The sequence below is a fragment of the Staurois parvus genome, unplaced genomic scaffold, assembly GCF_062004578.1.
Source record: "Staurois parvus isolate SC_StPar_1 unplaced genomic scaffold, SC_StPar_1.0 ptg000813l, whole genome shotgun sequence".
NCBI classification, from domain to species: Eukaryota; Metazoa; Chordata; class Amphibia; order Anura; family Ranidae; genus Staurois; species Staurois parvus.
The window spans coordinates 2,031,016-2,056,569 of NW_028318609.1; the positions used below are offsets into that span (position 1 = coordinate 2,031,016).

The window sequence follows — 25,554 nt, forward strand, 5'->3', positions numbered from 1 at the left end:
ATTACGGGCCTCACATAGCTGCTGCCAGGCCCCTAATCTGCCATGGGCCCCTATATACCGCCTCCTCATGCTGCTGCCAAGTCCAGAGTCTGTCATGGTCCCTGTACGGCCTCCCATTGCTGCTGTCTCCATCGCCACACTCTGCCATGTGCCACTTTCAGGTCTCTTCACACTGCTGGTGTGTTTAATTTTTTGACATAGGGTGCAGGCAGATTACGGGCCTCACATAGCTGCTGCCAGGCCCCTAATCTGCCATAGGCCCCTATATACCGCCTCCTCATGCTGCTGCCAGGTCCAGAGTCTCTCATGGGTCCCTGTACGGCCTCCCATTGCTGCTTTCTCCATCGCCACACTCTGCCATGTGCCACTTTCAGGTCTCCTCACACACTGCTGGTGTGTTGAATTTTTTGACATAGGGTGCTGGCAGATTACGGGCCTCCCATAGCTGCTGCCAGGCCCCTAATCTGCCATGGGCCCCTATATACCGCCTCCTCATGCTGCTGCCAAGTCCAGAGTCTGTCATGGGTCCCTGTACGGCCTCCCATTGCTGCTGTCTCCATCGCCACACTCTGCCATGTGCCACTTTCAGGTCTCCTCACACACTGCTGGTGTGTAGAATTTTTTGACATAGGGTGCTGGCAGATTACGGGCCTCCCATAGCTGCTGCCAGGCCCCTAATCTGCCATGGGCCCCTATATACCGCCTCCTCATGCTGCTGCCAAGTCCAGAGTCTGTCATGGGTCCCTGTACGGCCTCCCATTGCTGCTGTCTCCATCGCCACACTCTGCCATGTGCCACTTTCAGGTCTCCTCACACTGCTGGTGTGTTGAATTTTTTGACATAGGGTGCTGGCAGATTACGGGCCTCCTATAGCTGCTGCCAGGCCCCTAATCTGCCGTAGGCCCCTATATACCGCCTCCTCATGCTGCTGCCAGGTCCAGAGTCTCTCATGGGTCCCTGTACGGCCTCCCATTGCTGCTGTCTCCATCGCCACACTCTGCCATGTGCCACTTTCAGGTCTCCTCACACTGCTGGTGTGTTCCATTTTTTGTCATAGGGTGCTGGCAGATTATGGGCCTCCCATAACTGCTGCCAGGCCCCTAATCTGCCATGGGCCCCTATACCGACTCCTCATGCTGTGACGTTGCAACAAGGTGGAATTCAACCCTACATATGTTAGACCGCCTTTACGAACAGCAAAAGGCCATCACAGATTTCCTGATGTTAAAAGCAGATAAAGGTACTCCCTGTGTAACTTAGATGTCAGCCATTGGCAGCTCATGCGTGACACCTGCGCTTGCTCAGGCCCTTTGAGGAGGCCACGCTATTCGTGAGTCGGCAGGACTATGGGATGAACGACGTCATTCCTCTGTTGCACGTCCTGGAACAAATGCTGTTAACAATGGCTGGTCAGGGTGCGGTAGACGTGGCGCACAGATCTCAACGCCACATGGCCCCTGTGGGGGCAGGACTGGAAGAAGAGGAGGAGGTAGAGGAGGACATTGGTGCTCAGGAATTATTGAGTGAAATGGGTGGTTTTTCCACTCAGCGGACAGGAGTGGAGGAGCAGGAGCATCTGGTAGAGGAGGAGGAAGAGGAGACAGAGGACCTAGACGCACCGTGGCAGTATGCTGTGGAGATGGAGGCAGGGAGTCCCTCGCATTCCTTGGCACAAATGGCCCATAGCATGCTCGGTTGCTTGCGTAGCGACAGCCGAATAATAACCATCAGACAGAGGGATGACTTTTGGCTGTCCACCTTGTTGGACCCTCGCTACCGTTCAAAAATGGTGGCCTTTTTCACACCTGCTGAGAGGGAGGCCAAAATAACGTACTATAAAAAACACCTATGTAGTCAGCTGGTCTCTGCCTGTCTGCGCCAACGTCCATCCTCAGACACTGTGGGCCCTGTGCGCTCGTGTTCCGCTGCCATGGCAGCAGGGGAGGGGTGGGGTGGTAGGAGCAGTGGCAGCTCCACCAGCAGCGGCTGCCTCAGTCTGCAGTCGATGATGAGTAGCTTTCTTCACCAGCGCAGTGAGGAAACTACTAACCAGCCGCAGCAGCAGCAGCAGCATCAGGTGGACCTGGAGCAGGACCTCAAACAACAGGCTTAGGCCTACTTGGACAGCACCCTGCCAACCGAGGTAGACAATCCCCTTGACTACTGGGCAACGAAACTTGACCTTTGGCCCCAACTAGCTGAATTTGCCCTTGAAAGGCTGTCATGCCCGGCCAGTAGCGTGGCATCGGAGCGCGTGTTTAGTGCGGCAGGAGGTATTGCAACTCCGCGGAGGACACGACTGTCCACCCAAAGTGTGGAGAGACTCACGTTTGTGAAAATGAATCAGGCGTGGATTAGTCTGGATTTCAAACCACCAGTTCCTGACACAACTGACTAAATCCGCCATGAATCATGCCCCAAACATGTGCCACTTTCAGGTCTCCTCACACTGCTGGTGTGTTCCATTTTTTGTCATAGGGTGCTGGCAGATTACGGGCCTCCCATAGCTGCTGCCAGGCCCCTAATCTGCCATGGGCCCCTATACCGCCTCCTCATGCTGCTGCCAAGTCCAGAGTCTCTCATGGGTCCCTGTACGGCCTCCCATTGCTGCTGCCTCCATCGCCACACTCTGCCATGTGCCACTTTCAGGTCTCCTCACACTGCTGGTGTGTTCCATTTTTTGTCATAGGGTGCTGGCAGATTACGGGCCTCCCATAGCTGCTGCCAGGCCCCTAATCTGCCATGGGCCCCTATACCGCCTCCTCATGCTGCTGCCAGGTCCAGAGTCTCTCATGGGTCCCTGTACGGCCTCCCATTGCTGCTGTCTCCATCGCCACACTCTGCCATGTGCCACTTTCAGGTCTCCTCACACTGCTGGTGGGTTCCATTTTTTGTCATAGGGTGCTGGCAGATTACGGGCCTCCCATAGCTGCTGCCAGGCCCGTAATCTGCCATGGGCCCCCGTACCGACTCCTCATGCTGCTGCCAGGCCCGTAATCTGTCATGGGCCACTGTTGTCGCTTGTTGGCATATTCCGCTCGTTCAGATGCTCCTTCTCCTGCTACTCCTCTTCACGGATTCCGTCAGCAGTCTTTCTTGGAATCCGTTTCCAAGAGACAACAGTTTGCGAGCACGCACCCGACGGTGCAGAAGCTGAACGTCCTCCTGTCCAAGTTGCTGCTGCCAGGCTCGTAATCTGTCATGCGCCCCTGTACCGCCTCCTCATGCTGCTGCCAGGTCCAGAGTGTGTCATGGGCCCCCGTACCGACTCCTCATGCTGCTGCCAGGCCCGTAATCTGTCATGGGCCCCTGTACCGCCTCCCCATGCTGCTGCCAGGTCCAGAGTGTGTCATGGGTCCCTGTACGGCCTCCCATTGCTGCTGCCAGGCCCGTAATCTGCCATGGGCCCCTGTACCGACTCCTCATGCTGCTGCCAGGCCCGTAATCTGTCATGGGCCCCTGTACCGCCTCCTCATGCTGCTGCCAGGTCCAGAGTGTGTCATGGGTCCCTGTACGGCCTCCCATTGCTGCTGTCTCTATCGCCACACTCTGCCATGTGCCACTTTCAGGTCTCCTCACACTGCTGGTGGTTTCCATTTTTGTCATAGGGTGCTGTATGGCCTCCCATTGCTGCTGCCTCCACCGCCACACTGTGGCTCCACACTCTGGTTTTGGCCCCGTGACTGCCCAAATGAGTGAAGTGTGCGGTGATTCTAAGATCGACGGCACTCATCTGCATGTCATACTGACTGACAGTATTATTTCTCTTCCCCAGCAGACTCCAAGGGCATTTAAATTAAAGGTACAGTGTTCTGCACTAATATTAAGTCTCTCTGAAGCCTAGAAACACCCTTTTTTAAGTTAAATTCACAGCGAATTTATTCGACTCGAATCGAATATTGTCCACGAATTCGCCGAATCAGTCGAATCGAATTTTTCATTTCTTCGCTCATCTCTAACTGTGATGTCCAAAATCAGATCCTGATCCTCCAGGGATCATAATGGTGAAAAAATTATAGCGTGAATACCAATAAATAAAGTACAAGAAAGTGTCTACAATACTCACACAAAATGTGTGTGTGAATTGATCCTAATTAGGATCTAAAGGTGGTAGTGAACATCCAAATAGTCCAAATGGGACTAGTGCATCAAATGCCTGATTTTCTTTTTTACCAGTCACCAAAGTGATACTGTACTGCTCTGGTGACAGTATTTTTTTAAAAAAATGTGTTTTGGAGTGCAGTGCCATTATACTGCTATGGTGATCATCAGAGACAATGGCTGGCTACATTTACATACAGTGTCATCAGAGAATCCACCCATTGTACATAATCACTGCTGCAGCAGTGCAATGTCACCAGACCAGTGCAGTCAGTCACAGTGTCCCCAATCACCACAATACCAGTCCCAGTGTCATTATGTGATCAGTTATCCATATTCAGATCACTTTTCATAGAGTATTTGACAGGCAGTGGGGAGGCATTGCATTGCCTCCACACCGCCTGCTTTAATCCCTTGGACCCTGCACAAGTGCCCCCTTTCACTTAAATGGGTAGCAATCGGCAGGGCTAGAAAGCTTACCACACTTCCCACTGAGAGAACTGGGATTAGCCCTGTCATGTACCGCCCAGCGTGATCTCTAGTGACCCACAGAACAAGATTCCCCAGGACGCGGAGTCTAAGTCCCAGTCTGCCTTTTCACCAGAGCCTTTGATGGTGGGGATGGACTTGGTGCAAGACTGAGACCAGGTTGCGGTCCCTGAGTGCACCCAACTGTGGTAGAAGGGTCCCGCTGAGGGTATGTGCCAGGGGTGAGCCTGAAGTGAAGGGCTGACAGGTCCAGGACCCGTGCGGGATGGATGACAGTCAGGGGTAAGCGTGGTCAGACAAGCCGGGTCGGTAACGGTGGAGTCAGATTGGTACAGAGCAGTAGGCGAAGAGTAAACAGGTCACGAGCCAAGGTTCAGCAACAGGAGGTCCAATAACATAGGGGTAGGCAGAGGAGTAGTCAGGGACGAGCCAGGGATCAGAGCAGGAGATAGTCAACAGGAATCAGGACAGGCAAGGTCGGCAACTAGGAACTCACTTCAGAAAACAGATGACAGGAACTAGACCTTGCGGCAATCTGATCACCGCCTGGCTAGTTTAAATAGCGTGCCCTGCACCGTCATTGGTGCCAGGTGCGCGCCCGTGTGCGCGAATGCGCATGCGCGGCCGCAATTGCCGCTGCGGGCCCCCAGGTCCTAGTGCCTGCACATTGGTGCTCCTAGGCAATCTGCACATGCGCAGACCCGTGCGCCGCGGTGAGACCAGCGATCCCTGACAAGCCCATTGTAAAACGGCAAAACATTTCAATTCTGTCACGCTGTGGACTGCAGGGTAATTAAACCCAATAGGAGTACATGGCTTGCCATAAAATGTCAAATGGCTGACAGATATCGTAAAAGTCATGTAGGCCTGATAGCTATCCTACTTGATCTGCAAAAGACCACTTCTCCAACTCATAGCTTCAAAATCTACACATAATTCATAAAACCGGACATGACAAAAGTACATTTTTATTGATTATATATTTGAATGTGGAAGAATATACTGAACGGATCAAGATCGCACATGAAAAGGCTATCAATAAAAGAAGGCGTAATAGATGTCCTCCACCTCCTGGGTGATCTGCCTATCTGACACATATCATGTTTAGTATCTCTAAAATGGCATTGATATACTATAAATATAATGTGTGGGTGATCAGATCATGACAGGTGATATGCTCAAAATATTAATACATTTAGAAAATTGCATATGACAGGGACAGCTGAATGATTGTAAAGATTGTGGCATCCCACTGGCCACTCCTAAAACCTTCTCATTGGTCAGATCATTTCTGTCAACACCCTCCTCAGGGACTAGAAAAGGGAGCCTGCAGCAGTAGACTGCAGCTCTTTTACCAGCAAAAACAGAATATCAGCCAAGATCTATGAAAGCCACTGATCTATCTTATGCTTATTGACTGGACTTTGCTGGGGTGAGGCTGAGAGTGTTATTGTCGTGTATCAGTGACAACGTGGTGTGAGCTTGACCAATCACTTGTCTCAAGTTGGTGAGGGTGGCTGGGGTCTCACACAATGTCCACATCATATCCACAGGGGTATAATTGCTCCAATGGCTTCAAAACAAAGCACTTCTATACCCAGGCCACTGCCTCTGCAGCTACAGGATGTAGCAATGGGGGGGCAGTAAAACCACCGCTCAACTGCCTCTCAACCTCACATGTGAACAACACCAATAGTGCAGCCAGTCACAGTATCCATAAATTTGATAGGAAATTAGATGAGTAATTTATGTCCATAGGACGCCCGAAGGTGTTCCTTGGATTTTGGGCCCCTTTATGTGGCTAGACTGTGAAAACATCTTATAGATGTGGTATTACCATACTCAAGAGCAGTAACAAAATGTGTTTGGTAAGTAACTAAGAATGCCTATGCTGTATTTTAGAAATAGCAATGGATATATAAACTGCAGCGCTAAAAACAATAAATAAAGTAAACGTTCGTTCAGAAGTAGAAATCTGCTAGGCCCAGAGGTCTCCTTTAAGGATATGCAGGTTTTCAGCCTGGGTACAGGGCTCCCTCCTCTGGATACTGGATGCTATTCATGATTGTTCTGTTGGTTTAATAGCTCCTCCAGATAGGAGCCAAAGAGAGGGAGTACCAATAGTGTAGTAAATTCTTGATGTTTATTGAATAAATGTAGTAAAAAGGTATAAAGTAGGGTGCAGGTACAATATAAGTGCCAATTTGTGATAAAAGCAGAGTACTGCAGCACTGACCCTAAAGTAAGATGGCCGCCGGACCTCCTCGTGGTCATGGGGGCAATGGTGTCACACGCTGTCAGCCCCTCCTGAGGATTTTCGTGCTAAGGCACATCGACAGAGCGGAGGCTAACACTGGTGTGGTGGAGGATCACAGAATAATACCAAAGAAGAAGATATTCATGTAAGTGATACACATCACTGATCAGATTGTTTATGGACTTTCAGTTTTGGGATCACTTATATATGCTTTCCACAGGAGTATTTATGTTTTTCAACAATTATTAATTTAGAAAGTTGTACTCCTTGGATGTTGGGCCCCTCGACGTGGCTAGACTGTGAAAAAGTCTCACACATGTGGTATTGCCATACTCAGAAAGAGTAGCAGAAGGTGTTTTGGGTGTAATTCTAAGTATGCCTATGATTTGTGTTATAAATATCTTATTCATTGACAACTTTGTGTAAAAAAATACGATTTCATCTTATTTCCTGCATTTTCTAAAAACCTGTGGCAAAAAAATCACGTCTTCAAAAGAGCAGTATGCTTCTTAGCAAAATACCTCAGGGGCATTTGATTTTCAAAATGGGGTCATTTTGTAGGTGTTTCTCCTGTGCTGGCACTTTAGGAGCTCAAGAAATTTATTAGGTAGTCAGGAAATTAGATACATAATTATTTCTTCTTGAAATCAGTAAGGTGTTCCTTGCATTTTGGGCCTCTTTTTTTGCTTCTAGGCTGTGATAAAGTCTCACACGTGGTATCCCTATACACTCAGGAGACATAGCAGAATGTGTTTTGGTATACAATTGTAAGTATGTCTATTCTGTGTGTAAGAAATAACTAAAATTACAACTTTGTGAAAAAAAAAACAGATTTTATTTAATTTTTTTCATTTTACAAAAAATTGCATCAAAAAAATTACAAATTCCAAAAACTCTTATTAAATACCTTGGAGTGTCTTATATTCCAAATAGGGATCACATGGGGGATATTTGTGCTTTCCTGACATGTTAGGGCCTCAAGAAATGAGATAGGCCGTCAGTACATCAAGACTGATCAATTTTCAAGCATATATACCATAGTTACTAAAACTGGAGAGTGCAAAATCTGGTGCATCTGTGAATGGTAGCCAATCAGCTTCTAATTTCAGCTTGTTCAATTAAGGTTTGGAAAAAAAACTGAAAACTGACTGGTTCTATGCACAGCTGCACCAGATTTTGCGCTCTCCAGTTTTAGTAAATCAACCCCTTTAACTTGTACACAGACTAAATACTATACACTGATTTGTTGGGGTTTTTTTTCACCAAAGAACTGTAGCAGAATTTATTTGGCCTAAATGTATTATGAAAGATTAATAAGCTGCAAAGTTTTATAACACAACCTATGCAAAACAGATTGTTTTCAAAATTTTTGTTCCTTTTTCCTATATATATCAAAAACTAAAAAACCCAAAACTATCCGTCTCAAAACAACAAAAACAAAAAAGATAAAAAATGAATTTAAAAAAAGATATACAATAAATTTTATATGTGTTGCTGCATTATTTAATGAGTTGTCATTCAAAGTGTGACAGCACTGAAAACTGAAAAGTGGCCTGGGCAAGAACGATATGAAACAGTCGAGTCTTAAGGTTGTATTCTGTCCCCTGTTCTTTTTTCTAATACTACACTTCTTTATAATGTTGTGGCCCAGACTTCTTCTGTTTTTTACCCTCATGCGCCTGGTTTAATTGATACTGTACTCACTCTAAATATGTTGTGCATTTTAGCACATTATGGCTAAAAGTTCCTGGGGGGCATTTTTTTTTATTATTTTGAGGATGTTTAAGCCCACTTTAAATTACATTTTCTGCATTTCAGAATTGATAGAGAAATTTTAAAGTTTTTTTTGGCTTGGCATATGGTGTGCTTCTGTTTGGCATCAATCTTGGATTAAGTGTGTGGCTACAAAAAATTTGTTCTTCTGAAATAGTTCCCTGAGGTTGTGTCTATTGTTTGCGGTTGTCATTTTTGCACACAGGCAATAAGGGTGTTTTGTAATCGGTTAATTGCTTATCCTCCAAGTACGTTCCTGTTTTCAGGTTACTTTGTCATTTGGTTTTGAGTTGTTGTGTAATTCAACATTTGGCCGAAGGCTAGTTACCTTCCTGGCAATTGTAACTCTAATTACTGATGCTTTATCTTGCTAACAATTTTTGGTCTTCAGAAACCTGGCCAGATTATTTGTGGCACCTGACTAGCCCATGATGTATGCTTTTATTGACTGTTCAGTCTCTATACCTGTTTAAATTTGCTCTTCTTCTTGCTTTTTGTATTCACCTTTTGCTGCTTTATCTGAACTAGCACTCACCTTTTACTTGTCACTCTCTGCAAAGTGATTGCTCATACATACACTACACAAATACTTGCCTGGTCCTTTTTTAGAAAAATGTGCTCAGCCCCCTCCTTGGTTAGCTGTCCATTAGGTCCTTAACTGCTTCCCGACTGCCCTATAGGAGAAATACTGCTACAGGGCAGCACGGGATGTTGAAATGTGTTTATTATATATTACAAATTATATAAAAAATATTTTTTTAAATATATTTTCTTTTAAATATATTCTTCAAATTTTTTTTAGCATATAAAAAAGTCATTTTAACATGTATGTTTTACATATATGTATAAATGCATTCCAAAAATGTAGATTAAATGTATAAAAGACATACAGTATATTTGAAATTGTATTTTTAAAAATATTTTTCATATATTTCATATATTTTGTAATAATATAAAAAACACATTTCATCATACAGTATAGGCCCTTTAGGCCTGGTAGGACTTTTAAGGGGAACCCCCCTACATTTCTACAAGACCCTTGATGTGAGCACAGGCCTTGCAGACCAGGAAAGGGGGGATAAACGAGCACCCCCCTTCCCAGTGGCTTACCAGGCCTCGTGCCCAAATCGGTGGGGACAAGGGCCTCTTACCCACAACCCTTGCCCAGTGGTTGTGGGAGTGTGTGGGTAGGGGGGCTCATGAGCATCAGGGTACCCCTTTAAATAAAGGGGCACCCTAATGTTGCCCCTCCTTGTGAATGAATAAGGGGTACTTCTACACCTACCCATTCACTAAAGGGTTAAATTCAGTAAAAAATAAAGAGACCAGTCTTTTGAAAAAATCTTTTATTGAACAAAAAACGAAACAACAGAGCGCAGGGAATTGTGGGATGTTTGGCGGGCGACAGTTGGTGGTGCCTTCACAGTGTAACCCTTCAGCGTTATTCTTGACGAAGGCAGGAATTGGACACTGCTCTAAAAATTTGCACCTGTCACACAGTCTGTTGAAAAAAATGGGGCTTGAGTGTTGGTAACTCTGCATTGTAACCCCTCACAGTTACTCTTGATGAGCGCAGGAATTGGTACCGCTCTAAAAACTGAAATGATATCCACTTGTATCACAGGTACAGAATAATTGGGCTTTGGGTGTTGGTGGTGCTACAAACTCTAACCCCTCACAGTTACTTTTGCTGGGCGCTGAGATGGGCCCTGCTGTTAAATATTGTTAAAAATGTTAAAACAATTGTAAAAAATTTTAATTGCATGCACCTGTCATACAGGTGCAGAAAAATTGGGCCTTGGCTGTTGATGGTGCCTGAATTGTTAAAAATAATAATAAGGATAATGTCACTGATGCATGCATTATAGCGGCTCACCATCCTTGTGGCCTCAAATGGTGACAGGTCAGTGCATACATCCTTTATCAGCAGCCACTGGCGTGGCAAAAAAAAACCAAGCTCCCCTGAGCCTGTCCTTGCACAAACTTGTACAGGTACTCATTGATGGCCCTCTGCTGCGTGTGCAGCCACTGCAGCATTGTCAATGTTGAGCTCCACCTGATGGGCATGTCACAAATGAGGCTGTTGATGGGCAGGTTGAATTCCCGTTGAATGTCATCCAACCAAACACTGGCCTTGTATGACTGCCGGAAATGGCCACAGATTTTTATGGCCTGGGTTCTTGTAAGCCTGGGTACCTGTTCAAGAAATGCTGCACCACCAAATTCAGGATGTATGCCAAGCATTGAACATGTGTCAAGTGTCCCTCTTGGAGGGCAGAGAGAAGGCTGGTGCCATTGTCACATACAACCATTCCTGGCTCAAGCTGCTGTGGCATCAACCACCTCTTAGCCTGCCCCTGCAAAGCTGACCGAATCTCTGCCCTGGTGTGGCTCCTGTCCCATAGACAGACCAGCTGAAGCACCGCATGGCATCATTTAGCCTGACTGCTTGCATAGCCCCTTGAACACTTAGGGAGCACTGCTGGTTCAGCAGACAATTCAGCAGAAGAGGCCATAGAGCAAGAGGAATGGGGTGGGGCAGACAGATGTGTCAGAATCACCATCAGCTTTTTTTGGAGGCATGTTGGCGGAACAAGCACCAGCACTGAACCCTGTCCTGCATCCTTCCCAGCTGCCAGCAGAGTCACCCAGTGTGCCATGAAGGAAATGTAACATCACTGACCATGCCTGCTGGACCACATGTCAGCAGTAATGTGGACCTTGCTGCTGACTGCTCTGTCCAGTGAGGCCAAAACATTGCCTTCCACATAGTGGTACAGAGCTGGAATGGTCTTACATGAAAATAAATTTATTTCCTGAACCTACCACTTTGGTACAGCACATTCCACAAATTCACAAAAGGGGTAGAGTCCACCAGATGGAAACGCAGCAGTTGTAACTCTAGCAATTTGGGCCAAATTAGCATTTAGAAGATGAGCATGTGGATGGATGGGACAATATTTTTTTTACAGTTCAGCAACTGGGTAAAGCAGAGGTAGAGACTGCAGATGAGGAGCAGAGAGAAGTCTGTACTTTTTTATGATGTGGGTTTTTCAGGTGCTGTTGCCAATGGGCTGCATGACAGGTCATCATATTTCTTGTCAAGCATGTGGTTCCCAAGTGGCTGGTGTTTTGGCCGTGCTTGATCCTCTTCAGAGATTGAAAACAGAAACGCTGCAGTCTACTGCACATGTGCTGAAAAAAGACCACACCAATAAACTTTTGGAAGTCAGCGTGGAGTCAACAGCGCCCTGCACCTGTGGAGCTCTGTCATGTGATACAATAGGGTGGCTACCCTTATGCCTGCCCCTGGAGGACATTCACTTTCCTTCTCTGTTCTCTCAGGCAGCCAAGTACAGTCAGTGACCTCATCATCTCCTCCCTCCTCGTCACTGTATGCTGCGGCTGGGGGAACACGACTGCCAATTTCTTGTCCATAATTGGCTTCCCCGCTCTCTAGGATCATGTCACTCCCTTCCTCAACCTGGGAACCAACATTGGAGCATTCAAATTGCTGTGCATCCTCCAGCAGCATGTAACATGTAAAGAGTCTGTGGAATAGGCCGCTTTGGCAACTGCGGTGGAAGGTGAACTAGTATGAGCCTGGGTGGCAGAGGATGAGGAGGATGAGGATGGCTTAGTTATCCACTCCACCACCTCTTTTGCATGTTGTGGCTCAATATCACAGCCAGCACCGGAAAAAAGGACAAGCGTGCCCTGCCTGCAGAGGATACACCATGTCCACGACCACCACTTTTCACTGTGGATACAGAGGCTGATTGCCCTCTCTTAGCTGCCTGTGAGCATCTGCCTCTCCTTGTTGGCCATTTGGACTTGATGGGGATTTCTTGGGGGGATTTTCATAACATTTTATTTAGAAGCGTGGGATGGGAATTTGGTTCCTGGCGTGCAACACGTTTGTGTTTAGTGCATTATAAACCATTTTATTTTTTTTAATAAATAAAAATAGGGGGTACAGCAAGTATGGATGCTGCTTCAAAAAAAAATGTAAACAAAATACATTTAAAAAAATTAACCACTTGACCCCCAGAGGATTTACCCCCCTTAATGACCAGGCCTCTTTTTGCTACTTGGCGCTGCACTAATTCAACTGATAATTGCGCGGTCATGCAATGCTGCACCCAAACAAAATTTACGTCCTTTTTTTCACACAAATAGAGCTTTCTTTTGGTGGTATTTGATTACCTGTGCACTTTTTATTTTTCACGCTATAAACAAAAAAAGGCCAAAAATTTTGAAGAAAAACAATATTTTTTACTTTCAGCAATAAAAAATATATAGTAAACTCAAAGTTGGTTATAAATTTAGGCCAAAATGTATTCTGCTACATATTTTTGGTAAAAAAAAATCCCAATAAGTGTATATTGACTGCTTTGTGTGAAAGTTATAGTGTCTACAAACTATGGTATAGATACTGCAATTTACGCCATTTTTTTGCTATACAGCGCTGGGCTAGTTTAACAGACAATTGCGCGGTCATGCAATATGATACATAAATTAAATTTACATCCTTTTTTTCCCACAAATTGAGCTTTCTTTTGGTGGTATTTGATTGCCTGTGCGGTTTTTATTTTTTGCGCTGTAAAAAAAAAGGCTGACAATTTTGAGGAAAAAAAACCAATATTTTGGACTTTTTGCTATAAAACATGTCCAGTAAAAAAAAATTAAAAAATCAAATTTAGTCATAAATTTCTGCCAAAATGCATTCTGCGACATGTCTTTGCTAAAAAAAAAAAACCCAATATGTGTAAATTAATTGGTTTACGTGAAAGTTATAGTGTTTACAAATGGTGGGAAAGATACTGGGATTTTTAGGTTTTTTTATACTAATAATGGCGGCGATCAGCGACTTATGGCGGTGATCAGTGACTTATGGCGGCGATTAGCGACTTATGGTGGGACTGCGGCGGACATTCTGACATTGGGGGGGTACTGACTTGGGGTCACTGACATCCCCAGTGACACCAATACAGTGATCAGTGCAAAAAAAAACACTGACACTGTCCTAATGGCACTGGGGAGGAAGGGGTTAAGTTTATTATTTAGGGAAAGGGTTAACTGTGTGAGGGGAGTGATTTACTAGGGGGCGGGGGGTGTACTACAGGGAACACTGCTGATCGGGAGAGAGAAACTCTTCTGTCCCGATCAGCGTGTCCTGGAGCTGTCAGGGAACTGACAAAAAGCACAGCTACTGCAGCTGTGCTCTCTGTCAGCGATTGCCGCTGATCGCCGGGACATAGCCGGTAATGACCGGCTGTGACCCAGCGACTGACATCCGCGTCTGTGATCGGCGGGACAGGTAGGGCAGCGGCGCGCCTCGCGCGTGCCCCCTACCTGTTTACAAAACACACGTTTTAAAACGTGGTTTTGCCCAGCCGTACTGCCCTGCTGTCGTATTTATACAGTGGCTGGGCGGCATGTGGTTAAGAAAGCAAAAAAAAAAAGGAGAACCACTGCTGATAAAGGAGGAACACCTGCAATGCAGAAGGGGGAACAGTTATTGTGCCCAAAATATTTTTGCTGTTGCAGCAAAAAAAAATTTTTTAATTTAATTAAATTAAAAAAAAAATTCTGAAAGCAAAAAAAAAATGGTAACCACTGCTGACGCAGAAGGAGGAACACCTGCAATACAGAGGGGGGAACAATAAGGATGCAGCAACAGAAACAAACAAGACAAAAAAAAAATTAAGTGCAGAAGTGCTATAAAAACACCGACACTTCAATAACACCACTACACTGCTCTTCTCAACACTGCACTACACTGTCACTGACTACACTACACTGTCTCCTAACACACCACTAACTAACCTAACTACTAACACCAACACACTACACAAGGTTGCTGTGTAAGCAGCCTTATATAGAGTGGGATGTGGACGTAGCCGTGAGCCAAGTTACAGAGATTTTAGCCAATCATGGCTCTCACAGTGCATTGTGCTGTGATTGGCCAAAGCATTGTACCTGACCTGTAGTCAGGTGCATTGCTTTGGCCAATCACAATGCACTGTCAGAGCACAGTGCATTGTGGGGCACGGTGGACAAACAGCCTGCCGAACGTCCTAATCGTTCACCCTAAACATCCCTAACACACGAACACCAGATGTTCGACTCGAACTTCAAGGACATCCCTAAACTTGACTGGCCTGCACAGAGTCCTGACCCAGGGGGGACTGACCATTTGAAAACTCGGGCACTGCCTGAGGGCCCGGGGTCAGTAGGGGGCCCCATGAGATGCCCCTGGTACCTTTTACATAGGCTTTTTTGAGTTTGGGCAAGGGAACAGGGGCCCCATGATCCCCTATTGCCCGGGGCCCCATGAGTTGTCAGTCCGCCCCTGTCCTGACCTCAACCCAATAGAACACCTTTGGGATGAATTAGAACAGAGACTGCAAGCCAGGCCTTCTTGTTCGACATCAGTGCCTGACCTTACAAATGCACTTCTGGAAGAATGGTCAAACATTCCCATAGACACACGTCTGAACCTTGTAGACAGCCTTCCCAGAAGATTTGAAGCTGTTATAGCTACAAACTGTGGGCCAACTCAATATTGAACCCTACAGACTAAGACTGGGATGCCATTAAAGTTCATGTGCGTGTAAAGGCAGGCGCCCCAATACTTTTGGCAATATAGTGTATATGTATTAACTGCATTGGTCCAGTAGCATTCAGTAAACTTAGGATACCTAGTTACAAGATACCTAAAAAGTATGTAAACCCAATGTTTCCTATTCCTGATATGTGCCTGCTGCACATGTACTTGTATGAAAGAGTATCCTGTTCTCTTTGTATTGCTTTCTTTGTGCCAAATCTCCGGTGTTCCTGCCAGTTCCTATGCTTTCATAATAAAAACTGAGCACACTAAGCAGGAGGACACACAGTGGTCAGTTCTCTAGCTATGCTGGGAACTTAGAGTGCTCTCCTCAAATGATCAGGCTTTTCCTGACGTACACCGTGCACAACCATTAACTGAGAAGACCAGTGTTCTGCTGTTTCTCCTCCCCCAACTCTCGGTTCTTAGCTGCATAATAAGCTTAGATTGTATGTGATCACTTATAAAACAGGGAAATGGTATTTATATTGTTTTTAATATCTATACACAAATGTTTTGCTTTTCATTTCTATTTTAAACTTTATCTATCTATCTATATATATTTTTTTTGGTTGACAAACCAGGGTTCAGGATAAAAGGCTTTCTTCTAACCTTGATCTTCCCTTTTACTTCTGCACCAGGATTTTATATCCCTCTCTGTCTATATGTTCCAAGCACACATGGGTTTCTGCCATTAAGACATTCATCTGACTGGTAGCCTCCCTAGCGGTCTGATTATGTCAGTATTTCTGTGCTCAAAGCGGTAGATTTTTTTGCATGGAAATATGTAGTTTTTTTTATTGTAGGCCTGTAATTTTTAGGAATAACTCACTGAAATCTGTCCGAACAAGAGTCTAGTAAACATCCCGGGTATGTTAAAAATTTGAAACACGAAATCATAAATTATAATTTAATAAATAATCATGAAAAATAATAATATAATAATAATAAATTTAATTCAATAATATAATCAAACCAAAAACACTGAAATTTGAAATAGAGCGCCAAGTTCGCACATCACTGAGAAAAGTCGCAAAATCGCATTCAGTGTCTGATGATGAATTTCCCCACGAATCACTATCACTCAATTCTGCAAGTAGTTCTGATTTACTATCGCTGTTCTCTAGCTGGTCTAAAACCGCTTTTGACCTAAAGGGACACTTTTTGGACGCCATGGACTTTTCTCATTTTTAAGGCAGAAAGAACAGTAACAATGCAGGCAGGGCACAGGACAAAGCACTCGGGACAAAATGTATGTGAAATGGTTTGATACAGTAATGTTTTACTATGTGATTTTAGTGTATTTAGTGAATGTCACTTTTTGACATTTTTAAATTTCCCGCCGTTCCGTCCCCATACGTCCTGACGTCGCAGGGAACGGAACCCGGAAGACAGATGCCGGCATCACCCGGTGGACATTGCCGGGGACACTGCCGGGGGGGACATCGAGGGAGCGAAGGACAAGGTAAGTGATCGAGGGATCCCGAAGCAATGTTGCAGGGTATTCCCGAGTGTAGCTCGGGGTTACCGCTTGTGGTGCTGAAACTTTACCCAGAGCTACACTCGGGAATACCTCCAGGGAGGATAAAATCAATGAAAGCCAAATTACTATGTTTTTGTATTATCATGCATGTTTATGCATAGGCATATTGAGAAATTAATTCATTTTTTTCTATTTTTTATGTTATAGAGCACAGGTGTCAAACTGGTGGCCCTCCAGCTGATGCCAAACTACCATGAGGCATTGCAAGATTGACAGTTACAAAAGTAACTTCCAAAGGTAGAGGCATGATGGGACTTGTAGCTTTGCAACAGCTAGAGGGCCACCAGTTTGACACCCCTGTTGTAGAGACACACATAAGATGATCCACTACTTCCTGATGAAGCAGGTAGAAAACCTGTGGAACGTGTTGAAGATTAACACACCCTCACTCCAGAGCTGGATCTGGCAAATGTACAAAGGAGGATTAAATCCTCATAACATTTGGAATGTATCTGACTACACTCTGGTGTAAAATGTGTAAATTGTTTGTGGATTATCTATATAAAATGATTGGATTATATAAGTAATTGCATTATATCTATTAATTGATGTGATGACACGTCATAATGATATGCTTTTTGTGATATAGGATTAATATTCATGTTGAGATTACCTTGCAACAAAATTCTTTGTTGTTTTTAACCACTTCCTGTCCGGACACTTTTACCCCCTTCCTGTCCAGGGCAATTTTCAGCTTTCAGCGCTATCACACTTTGAATGACAATTGCGCGGTCATGCAATACTGTACCCATATGAATTTTTTACCATTTTTTTGAGACAGATAAAGCTTTATTTTGGTGGTATTTATTCACCGCTGGGATTTTTATTTTTTTTACTATGTAAATGAAAAAGTCCAAAAATTTTGAAAAAAAGTGGGTTTTTTTTTATAAAATTTTGCAAATAAATAATATTTCATCCTAAATCTTGGCCAAAATGTATTCCATTATTTTTTTAGTAAAAAAAAAAATCCAAATTAGTTTATAACCAAAAATTATAATTTTTAAACATTTTTTTTTACATTTTTTTTTTATATTATTATTTTTTTTTTTTTTTACATACTGTCACCCTAGCAGTACAGTGTCACCATGGTGACACTGTACTACTTGTGGGGGGTGATGAAGATTTTTTTTTTTTTTTTTTACACTGATTGCTTTTACATCCATATAGGATGTAAAAGCAATCATTTCTCTTTCTCTCTGTCTGCATTTTTGCAGTCATTGAGAAATACTGAGTGAGCTGTGATTGGTCACAGCTTGTCACATGGTACAAGGCTGTTGTGAATAGCCTTGTACCATGTGACTTCTGTGATCGTTCACAGATTTCACACGTAGTAAGCAATGATGTCACAAGTGACATCTTGCTTACTAATTTGCATGTGATCACTGATTCGCCAATCAGTGATCACATGATCGGGACCTCGTACAGAGGTCCCGTCCGACGATCGGTGTTTCACTGTGTCCGGAGGACACAGCGGGCACCGGATCGCGGTGGTGCGCGCTCCCAGGGAGCGCTCCCAGCTAGAAAAGGCGGGTGCCGTTTAGGAACGGCAACCCGCCCCTGGAGTGCCACCGCCCTGCCGTTTATAAACAGCAGGCGGACGGCAAGAGGTTAATGAACATTATGTGAAAATATAATCAGGTGCTTTATGAAAGTATTTGGATTTGTATGTTATGCACTCACAAGCCACTTTATTAGGTACACCTTGCTAGTGCTAAGAACATATCCCCCAAACCATTACACCACTACAACCTGCCTGAACCGTTGATAGAAGGCAGGATGGATCCATGCTTTCACCAACTTCTGACCTTACCATCTGAATGTCGCAGCTGAACCAGTCTTCCCATTCTCTTCTGACCTCTGACATCAACAGGGCATTTTCATCCACAAAAACTGCTGCTCATTGGATATTTTCTCTTTTTCGGAGCATTCTCTGTAAACCCTAGAAATGGTTCTGTGTGAAAATCCCAGTAGATCAGCAGTTTTTGAAATACTCAGACCAGCCCGTCTGGCACCAAGTACCATGCCATGTTCAAAGTCACTTAAATCCCCTTTTCTTCCCCATTCTGATGCTTGGTTTGAACTTCAAACTTAAAAGTCATCTTCACCACATCTAGATGCCTAAATGCATTGAGTTGCTGCCATGTGATTGGCTGATTAGCAATTTGTGTTACCAAGCAATTGAACATGTGTGGTGGGTGACACCTGGCACCTGAAGAATTCCATATTTTCCTTGGCTTCCAGATATACTTTACAATGGGTGAAGTAGTACATGCACAATATAGTCACCCCTAGTAGTTCTCAATCTAAAAAAAAAAGTTTTGATTACATATCAATATATCAGTAAAAAGTTGTTTTAAGATTTTCCCGCAAAAAATCCACTATGCACTAAAAATTCTAAGAAGCAAAATTGATGTTAAAGCTAACATTCTAATATGTTTTATAGAAAAATATCAGAAATCTAAATAGTTATCACTCATTGATCCTATTAATACATTCCAAAAAATGTCTCAATTCAGTGGGACTGTTCTAAATACCTTTGCAATGGTTAGGAGTTCAAAACAGAGAAGTTAGGCAAAACATGATTTGTAGAGTATAGCACTTTAAAACATTTCTCTGCTTTAGACCAATCCCAATAAAAGACAGCACCAAAAAGACCTGCCAGATAACAAGACTACTGTTTGGTGGAAAAATGTGTTCAAAGTATTTGCTAAAAGAGGACAACTTGCTATAGATCCGTGACAACTCAACCAGTGGCTCTAAAAAACTTCAAACAAGGTCCATATTTTTCACAAGTCTTTTTCATCTGAATAGGTTCTCCTTTGAAACTCCAAGGTCTTTTGACACATTAGCCATTCAAATTGCTGTACAGAAAAGTCTTGTGTTCCAGACAGCAGGAAATATTGTAGACCTTCTAGGCCATGCTATATAGTTCCAGTAGACTGGCAGCTGCATGCATCCGGTAAAAAATTCCAAAAGGAAGGCAAATATTGGTTATTATGGCCCACATAGAAAATCCATAAAAATTCACCTCCAGTCCTGTATCAAACCTGATCCGAGCTCCAAAGGCTGGCATAATCCAGAACTGTGGAAATAGGACAAATATGTCAATAAATACCTCAATAGGCAATAACTGCTGTAAAAAGTCATATATAGTTAGTGGGGATATTTTCCCTCACTTCTTGTCCCTGTGACACCTGTAAAAGAAATGAGGGGACACTGGGACAGGAAGGCACAGATAGCAATTAACCATTTCAATTCAGGGCACTTTTACCCCCTTCCCTCCCAGGCCATTTTTCAGGTTTCAGCGCTGTCACACTTTGAATGACAATTGCGCAGTCATACAACATTGTACCCAAACTAAAATTTTATCATTTTCTTCACACAACTAGGGCTTTCTTTTGGTGGTATTTAATCACCGCTGGGGTTTTTATTTTTTGCTAAATTAACAAAAAAAGACCGAAAATTTTGAAAAAAAAAACACGTTTTTTTTGTTTCTGTTATAAAAGTTTGTAAATAAATAATTGTTCTTCATAAATTTAGGCCGAAATGTATTCTGCTACATGTCTTTGGTGAAAATAACCCAAATTAGGATGTATTTTTTAGTTTGTAGGAAAGTTATAGAATTCACAAACTGGGATATATGAATATTGATCAATCCTGATGTACGGACAGCCAAGCTAATTTCTTGAGGTCCAAGAATGTCAGAACAGTACAGATATCCCCCAAATGACCCCTTTTTGCAAAGTAGACAGTCCGACGTACTTCATAAGAGGCATGGTGAGATTTTTGAAGTTGTATTTTTTTTGTCATAATTTTTCGGAAAATGAAAAAATTAAAAAAATTATTTTCACTATTTTTTTTTTACATACTGTCACCAGTGCAGTACAGCGTCATCATATAACTGGCATGGCGGTGATCAGGGACACTGACTGGTGACAGTATGAAAAAAATATATATTTTTTAAAAAATTTTTTGTCATATTTCACTATGACCAAAGTAGTACAATGTTACCATAGTAACATTGTACTACTTTGGGGAAGTGATCAGTATTTTTTTTTTTTTACACAATTTGCTTATAGCAAAGAATTACTTTGCTATAAGCAAGCATTTACCTGAATGACATCCATTCATTCAGGATTTTTTTTGTTTTTTGTGCTTAGCTATGATTTGGCCACAGCTAATCACATGACATGTGCATGTGATCGCTGTGACCATTCACAGCTAGACACTAGTATACAATGGATGGCATGAATGAAGCCATCCATTGTATACAACTGTCATGTGACCTGCTGTGATTTGTCACAGAAGGTCACATGGTACCAGCAATGGGGGCTTAGGGGATAAGTGTAAACATTAATGCTCCACTACTTTTTTTTGGGGGGGGGGGGGATTTTTGCTGACACATAATGCTCATACATTTTGGGGGGGGGGCATTGGACATCTTCACCCAGGGTTCTAGATGACCTTGTCCCTGCACTGCCCCCACCCTCTATTGACTTGGCAGCTGCAGGAACATCATAGCTGGTTGCTGCTCCCTGCATGAAGTGCCCTCTCTCTAGGTTCCTGGTACTCTCTTACAGAAAAATATAAAAAATAAGAAATACAAATACAGGAAGTTAGGTGATTGCTCGGCCAATGGTTTGTGAAGTTGACTGTCTCTCAGTCTAACTGAAATGCACTGTGTAAATCTTTGATGTGACTTTTAGACACTTTTTGGAATAATAATCGCTGTGAGTTAATAATTATAACTTAAGGTCTCTTACATCTGTTATAGCATGATCTCAAGCAAGTATGCTTTATTGGTATACTGTATTTTCTTTTTTTTTCCCTTTAGATATCTCCGTAATGTTTCTACTCATAATGCAGAAATGTGTTTCTGTATAATTTTTTGTTGATAAATGAAAAGCTGTTTAATAAAAAACTACCAGATTCAAAAAATAAGAAATATAAAAAAGGGGAAATAACATAAACACAAAAAAAAACCTGCAAGGTGAAGTTGCTGACACACACAAAAAGGTAGTTCTAAAAAGGACTGTTGGTTCTATGCACTGTAAACACAGGAGATTAAACAGTAATATGTATCCATTAATGCTACAATTTAACCGGTTCCGGTTAACCGGTATAGCCAAAGGACTGCTACAGAGCAGTTGTGTAATCCTGGGACGACATCCATGGACATCATTCCAGAACACGCCCCCCTGCGTGCCCCCAGTGGCACGCACCCAGCACCACAAGTGATCGCTGTGTCCTATGGACACAGCTGATCATGTGATACAGTGAATTGCCAATCACAGCAGATCACCAGGTAAATACATTGCTGGTTATCGGCTGCACTTTCCTCACGCTGTCATAGCGTGAGGAAAGTACTGCCGAGAACCGGCAATTGTCAGCGAAGGGATCAGCACTGATCATCAGGGCACTGCTGATCAATGCCCTGATAATCAGTGCCACCCACCTGTGCCCAGCAGTGCCACCCAACTGTGCCCATCAGTGCCACCAACCTGTGCCCTGCAGTGCCACCCACCTGTGCCCTGCAGTGCCACCCACCTGTGCCCATCATTGCCACCTACCTGTGCCCTGAAGTGCCACTCATCAGTGCCCAGCAGTGCCGCCCATCAGTGCAGCACCATCAGTGCCACCTTTCAGTGTCCATCAGTGCTGCCTATCTGTGCCACCACATCAGTGCCCATCAGTGCTGCCTATCAGTGCCCATCAGTGCTGCCTATCAGTGCAGCCTCAGCAACGCACATCAGTGATGGAGAAAAATTACCTGTTTGAAAAATTGTATAATAGAAACAAAGGAAACTTTTTTTTTAATTTTTTTGCTCTTTTTTTGTTTATAGCGCAAAACATAAAACACCCAGTGGCAAGTAAATACCACCAAAAGAAAGCTCTATTTGTGTGAAAAAAATTATAACAATTTCATATGGGTACAGTGTTCCATGACCGCGCAGTTGTCATTCAAAGTGCGACAATGCTGAAAGCTGAAAATTGGCCTGGGCAGGAAGGGGGTATAAGTGCCCAGTAGGCAAGGGGTTAAAGTAACATAGCACAATACAGTACTGTGTATAGCACTGTATATATCACAATATAGTTCTGTATAGCACAATTATATCTCCCTAATCACATACTCTTAGCCAGGGGCGGACTGACAACTCATGGGGCCCCCGGGCAATAGGAAATCATGGGGTCCCTGTGTCCTTGCCCACACTTAAACCACACCCAAAAAAGCCTATGAAAGGTATCAGGATCATCTCATGGGGCCCCCTACTGACCCCGAGCCCTCGGGCACTGCCAGAGTCGCTAAATGGTCAATCCGCCCCTACTCTTAGCTCTGTCTATCCACTCAGGCTGCTGGGAACCTTGCTTTTTTAGGAAACTTGAGGGTGGCATTAAAAGACATTTGAGCTGGAAATGCAGAAAGTATAAATATGACCTTTCCTAAAGGAGTAGAAAATGTTCACTTAGTTCATGCAAACCTGGTTATGCAAGAACACGGGATCATTATATTGCACATGATTGGATCGCCTCTTCACCTTAGGCACCAAGCTATGTGAACATTCAGTTTGCAAAGTGGAAATTCTCTATTCCTTAAATCAGCTTCTGTGGTTTCAGAAGGAATATTTTCAAATATTATATATACTACTTATCAAAATGAGCCTGTTTATGACTAGGATACAAAGGAATGAATTACTTACAATAAGGTTACAGAGGAAGAGAAACAAGTAAACGTCCTTCATTGTTTTTCTTTTCTTCAGATGGCTCTTAATGTGCTGAGACAGGGTTTCTCTTCTAGACATTCTCGCATTTTCTGGAGGGCTTGTTAGGGACAACCTACTTTCTTTCTCTGGCGTACTTCTACGTCTTATAGAATCATGTTGTTCCACAGGCCTGGAGTGACTTGTTCCCTGATGAGTATTAAGTAAGTTGGCAGGAGGCAGACGGTGCAGGCCTTCTATTATAAAAGCATTTTGAAGAGAGTGTTGAATAATCATCAGTAAAGAATAGGTAAGGGTTAAACCACACAGGAGGATGAATGGAGTTGTGGATGTCATGGCTATAATAGAATAGTAAGAAATTCCATATTGGCCTAATGTTGCCAGCAAGAGTAGAGCCATATCTAATGTTCGACTTGGGTTCTTCTGATTGTCCATGTTTCTCTTATCGAGCCTGAAAATGACAATTCCCACCAAATTGGCCAGGCACATCAGAAAAAGGCTGATCACGTGAAAGTAGTAGAAAGCAGTCAACGATAACCAGTTTTTTTGAGGATTCTCTCTACCCACTTCATACAAGATAAACATTACAATGCCTGTAATGAGAACACCCAAACCAGAAAAAAGGCCTAGAAGAGGAATGTGTTGACGAACACCTGGCCCCAGTCCATGGTGGAAAGAAGCATTTTCATCAATCTGGCGTCCAACGTTCTTCCACATGATATAGATCATTGCTGCAGCAAAGAGGTTGTATTCAATATTAAAGGGGTACAGGTAAATATAAACTATTTTGTCAACTCCACATTTGTACGCACATTCACATCTGTTCACATTTTCATTTACATCTGTTGAGAAAAGTAGCATGGAATTATAAGAAGACGTATGTCCAGTTTCATAGAAAACAAATTAGACAACATTCGCAATACATAGAGAATTCACCGCATTTCTTGACCATGTGACAACAGGATAGGAAATTAACAGTGGTTGTCACTAACACAGGAAAAAGACAGAAATAATAATAATGATGATGATGAAACAGAAATAGGCAACCAAAGACACAATTGCCAGGGCAGACAAGCAGGGGTAGATTTACTAACACTGAAGCATTCAGAATCTGGTGGAGCTGTGCATGGTAGCCAATCAGCTTCTAAGCTCACCTTGTTCAGTTACACTTTGACAATAGAACCTGGCAGCTGATTGGTTTCTATGTAAAGTTGCACCAGATTTTAGTAAATCAACCCCGCAATGTCATCTTCAGTGGCACCTGGCATATGTACAGGCTTGGATTGACCAACCCGAGGACCAGAGGATCCTCTGATGGGTCCCTGCTCTCCACAAATACCAACCTCTAAAAAAGCCTGTAATTAACAGCTCAATAGGATCTCAATTACAGTGCTTGACCTGCCTCTCTGTGTCTGTAGCCCACAACTCCCATAACATTTAGGTTACTTTCACACCGATCCTCCGCAAAAACAGTGCAAAAACACGGCAAACATTTTGCCACGCTTTCTGAGCATTTTTTAAATTACACATGGATTACAACCCACATGGAAGAAAAATATATTTTAAATATATTTAAAAATATTCTTCCCAAATGTATTGACATATATTTGAAATACTACAATTTTGGACTTATTCAATATACTTAAAAAAAAATATATATATATATATATGGCAGCAGAGAATAAGGCCCACTTCAGTGCTGCCATAAATATACATACTCCCTGGTAAGAAGATGTTAAAGTGGGCAGCACAGTGATTAGCACTTCCGCCTGCCAGCACTAGGGTTGTTGGTTTGAGTCTAAAACCATGGCACTACCTGCCTGGAGTTTGCATGTTCTCCCTGTGCCTGCGTGGGTTTCCTCCGGATATTCTGGTTTCCCCCCACACTTTAAAGCAGGGGTGTCCAAACTTTTTTCAAAGAGGGCCAGATTGGATGAAGTGAACATGGTGGAGGGCCGAACATTTTTCCGAATATTCTTTGAACCATTACAATTAAATGCAAATAAATTATTTTATGCCAAGTTAATTGCAAACGACATACTTTTCATTTCATAACATTAAG

The 25,554-nt window shown here is 43.4% G+C and overlaps 1 protein-coding gene across 1 annotated transcript in view; it reads right to left on the reverse strand.

The window, feature by feature from the left end:
• Positions 1-16,167: 16,167 nt before the first annotated feature.
• Positions 16,168-25,554, reverse strand: part of LOC149444131 (proton channel OTOP2-like) — a 103,754-nt gene continuing 94,367 nt past the window's right edge. The window contains exons 5-6 of the mRNA XM_089654887.1: positions 23,472-24,334; positions 16,168-19,855 (exon numbers count right to left, since the gene is read on the reverse strand). Of these exons, the coding sequence (XP_089511013.1) occupies positions 19,685-19,855; positions 23,472-24,334 (1,034 nt within the window). The 3' untranslated portion in view covers positions 16,168-19,684. The remainder of the gene's footprint in view (positions 19,856-23,471; positions 24,335-25,554) is intronic.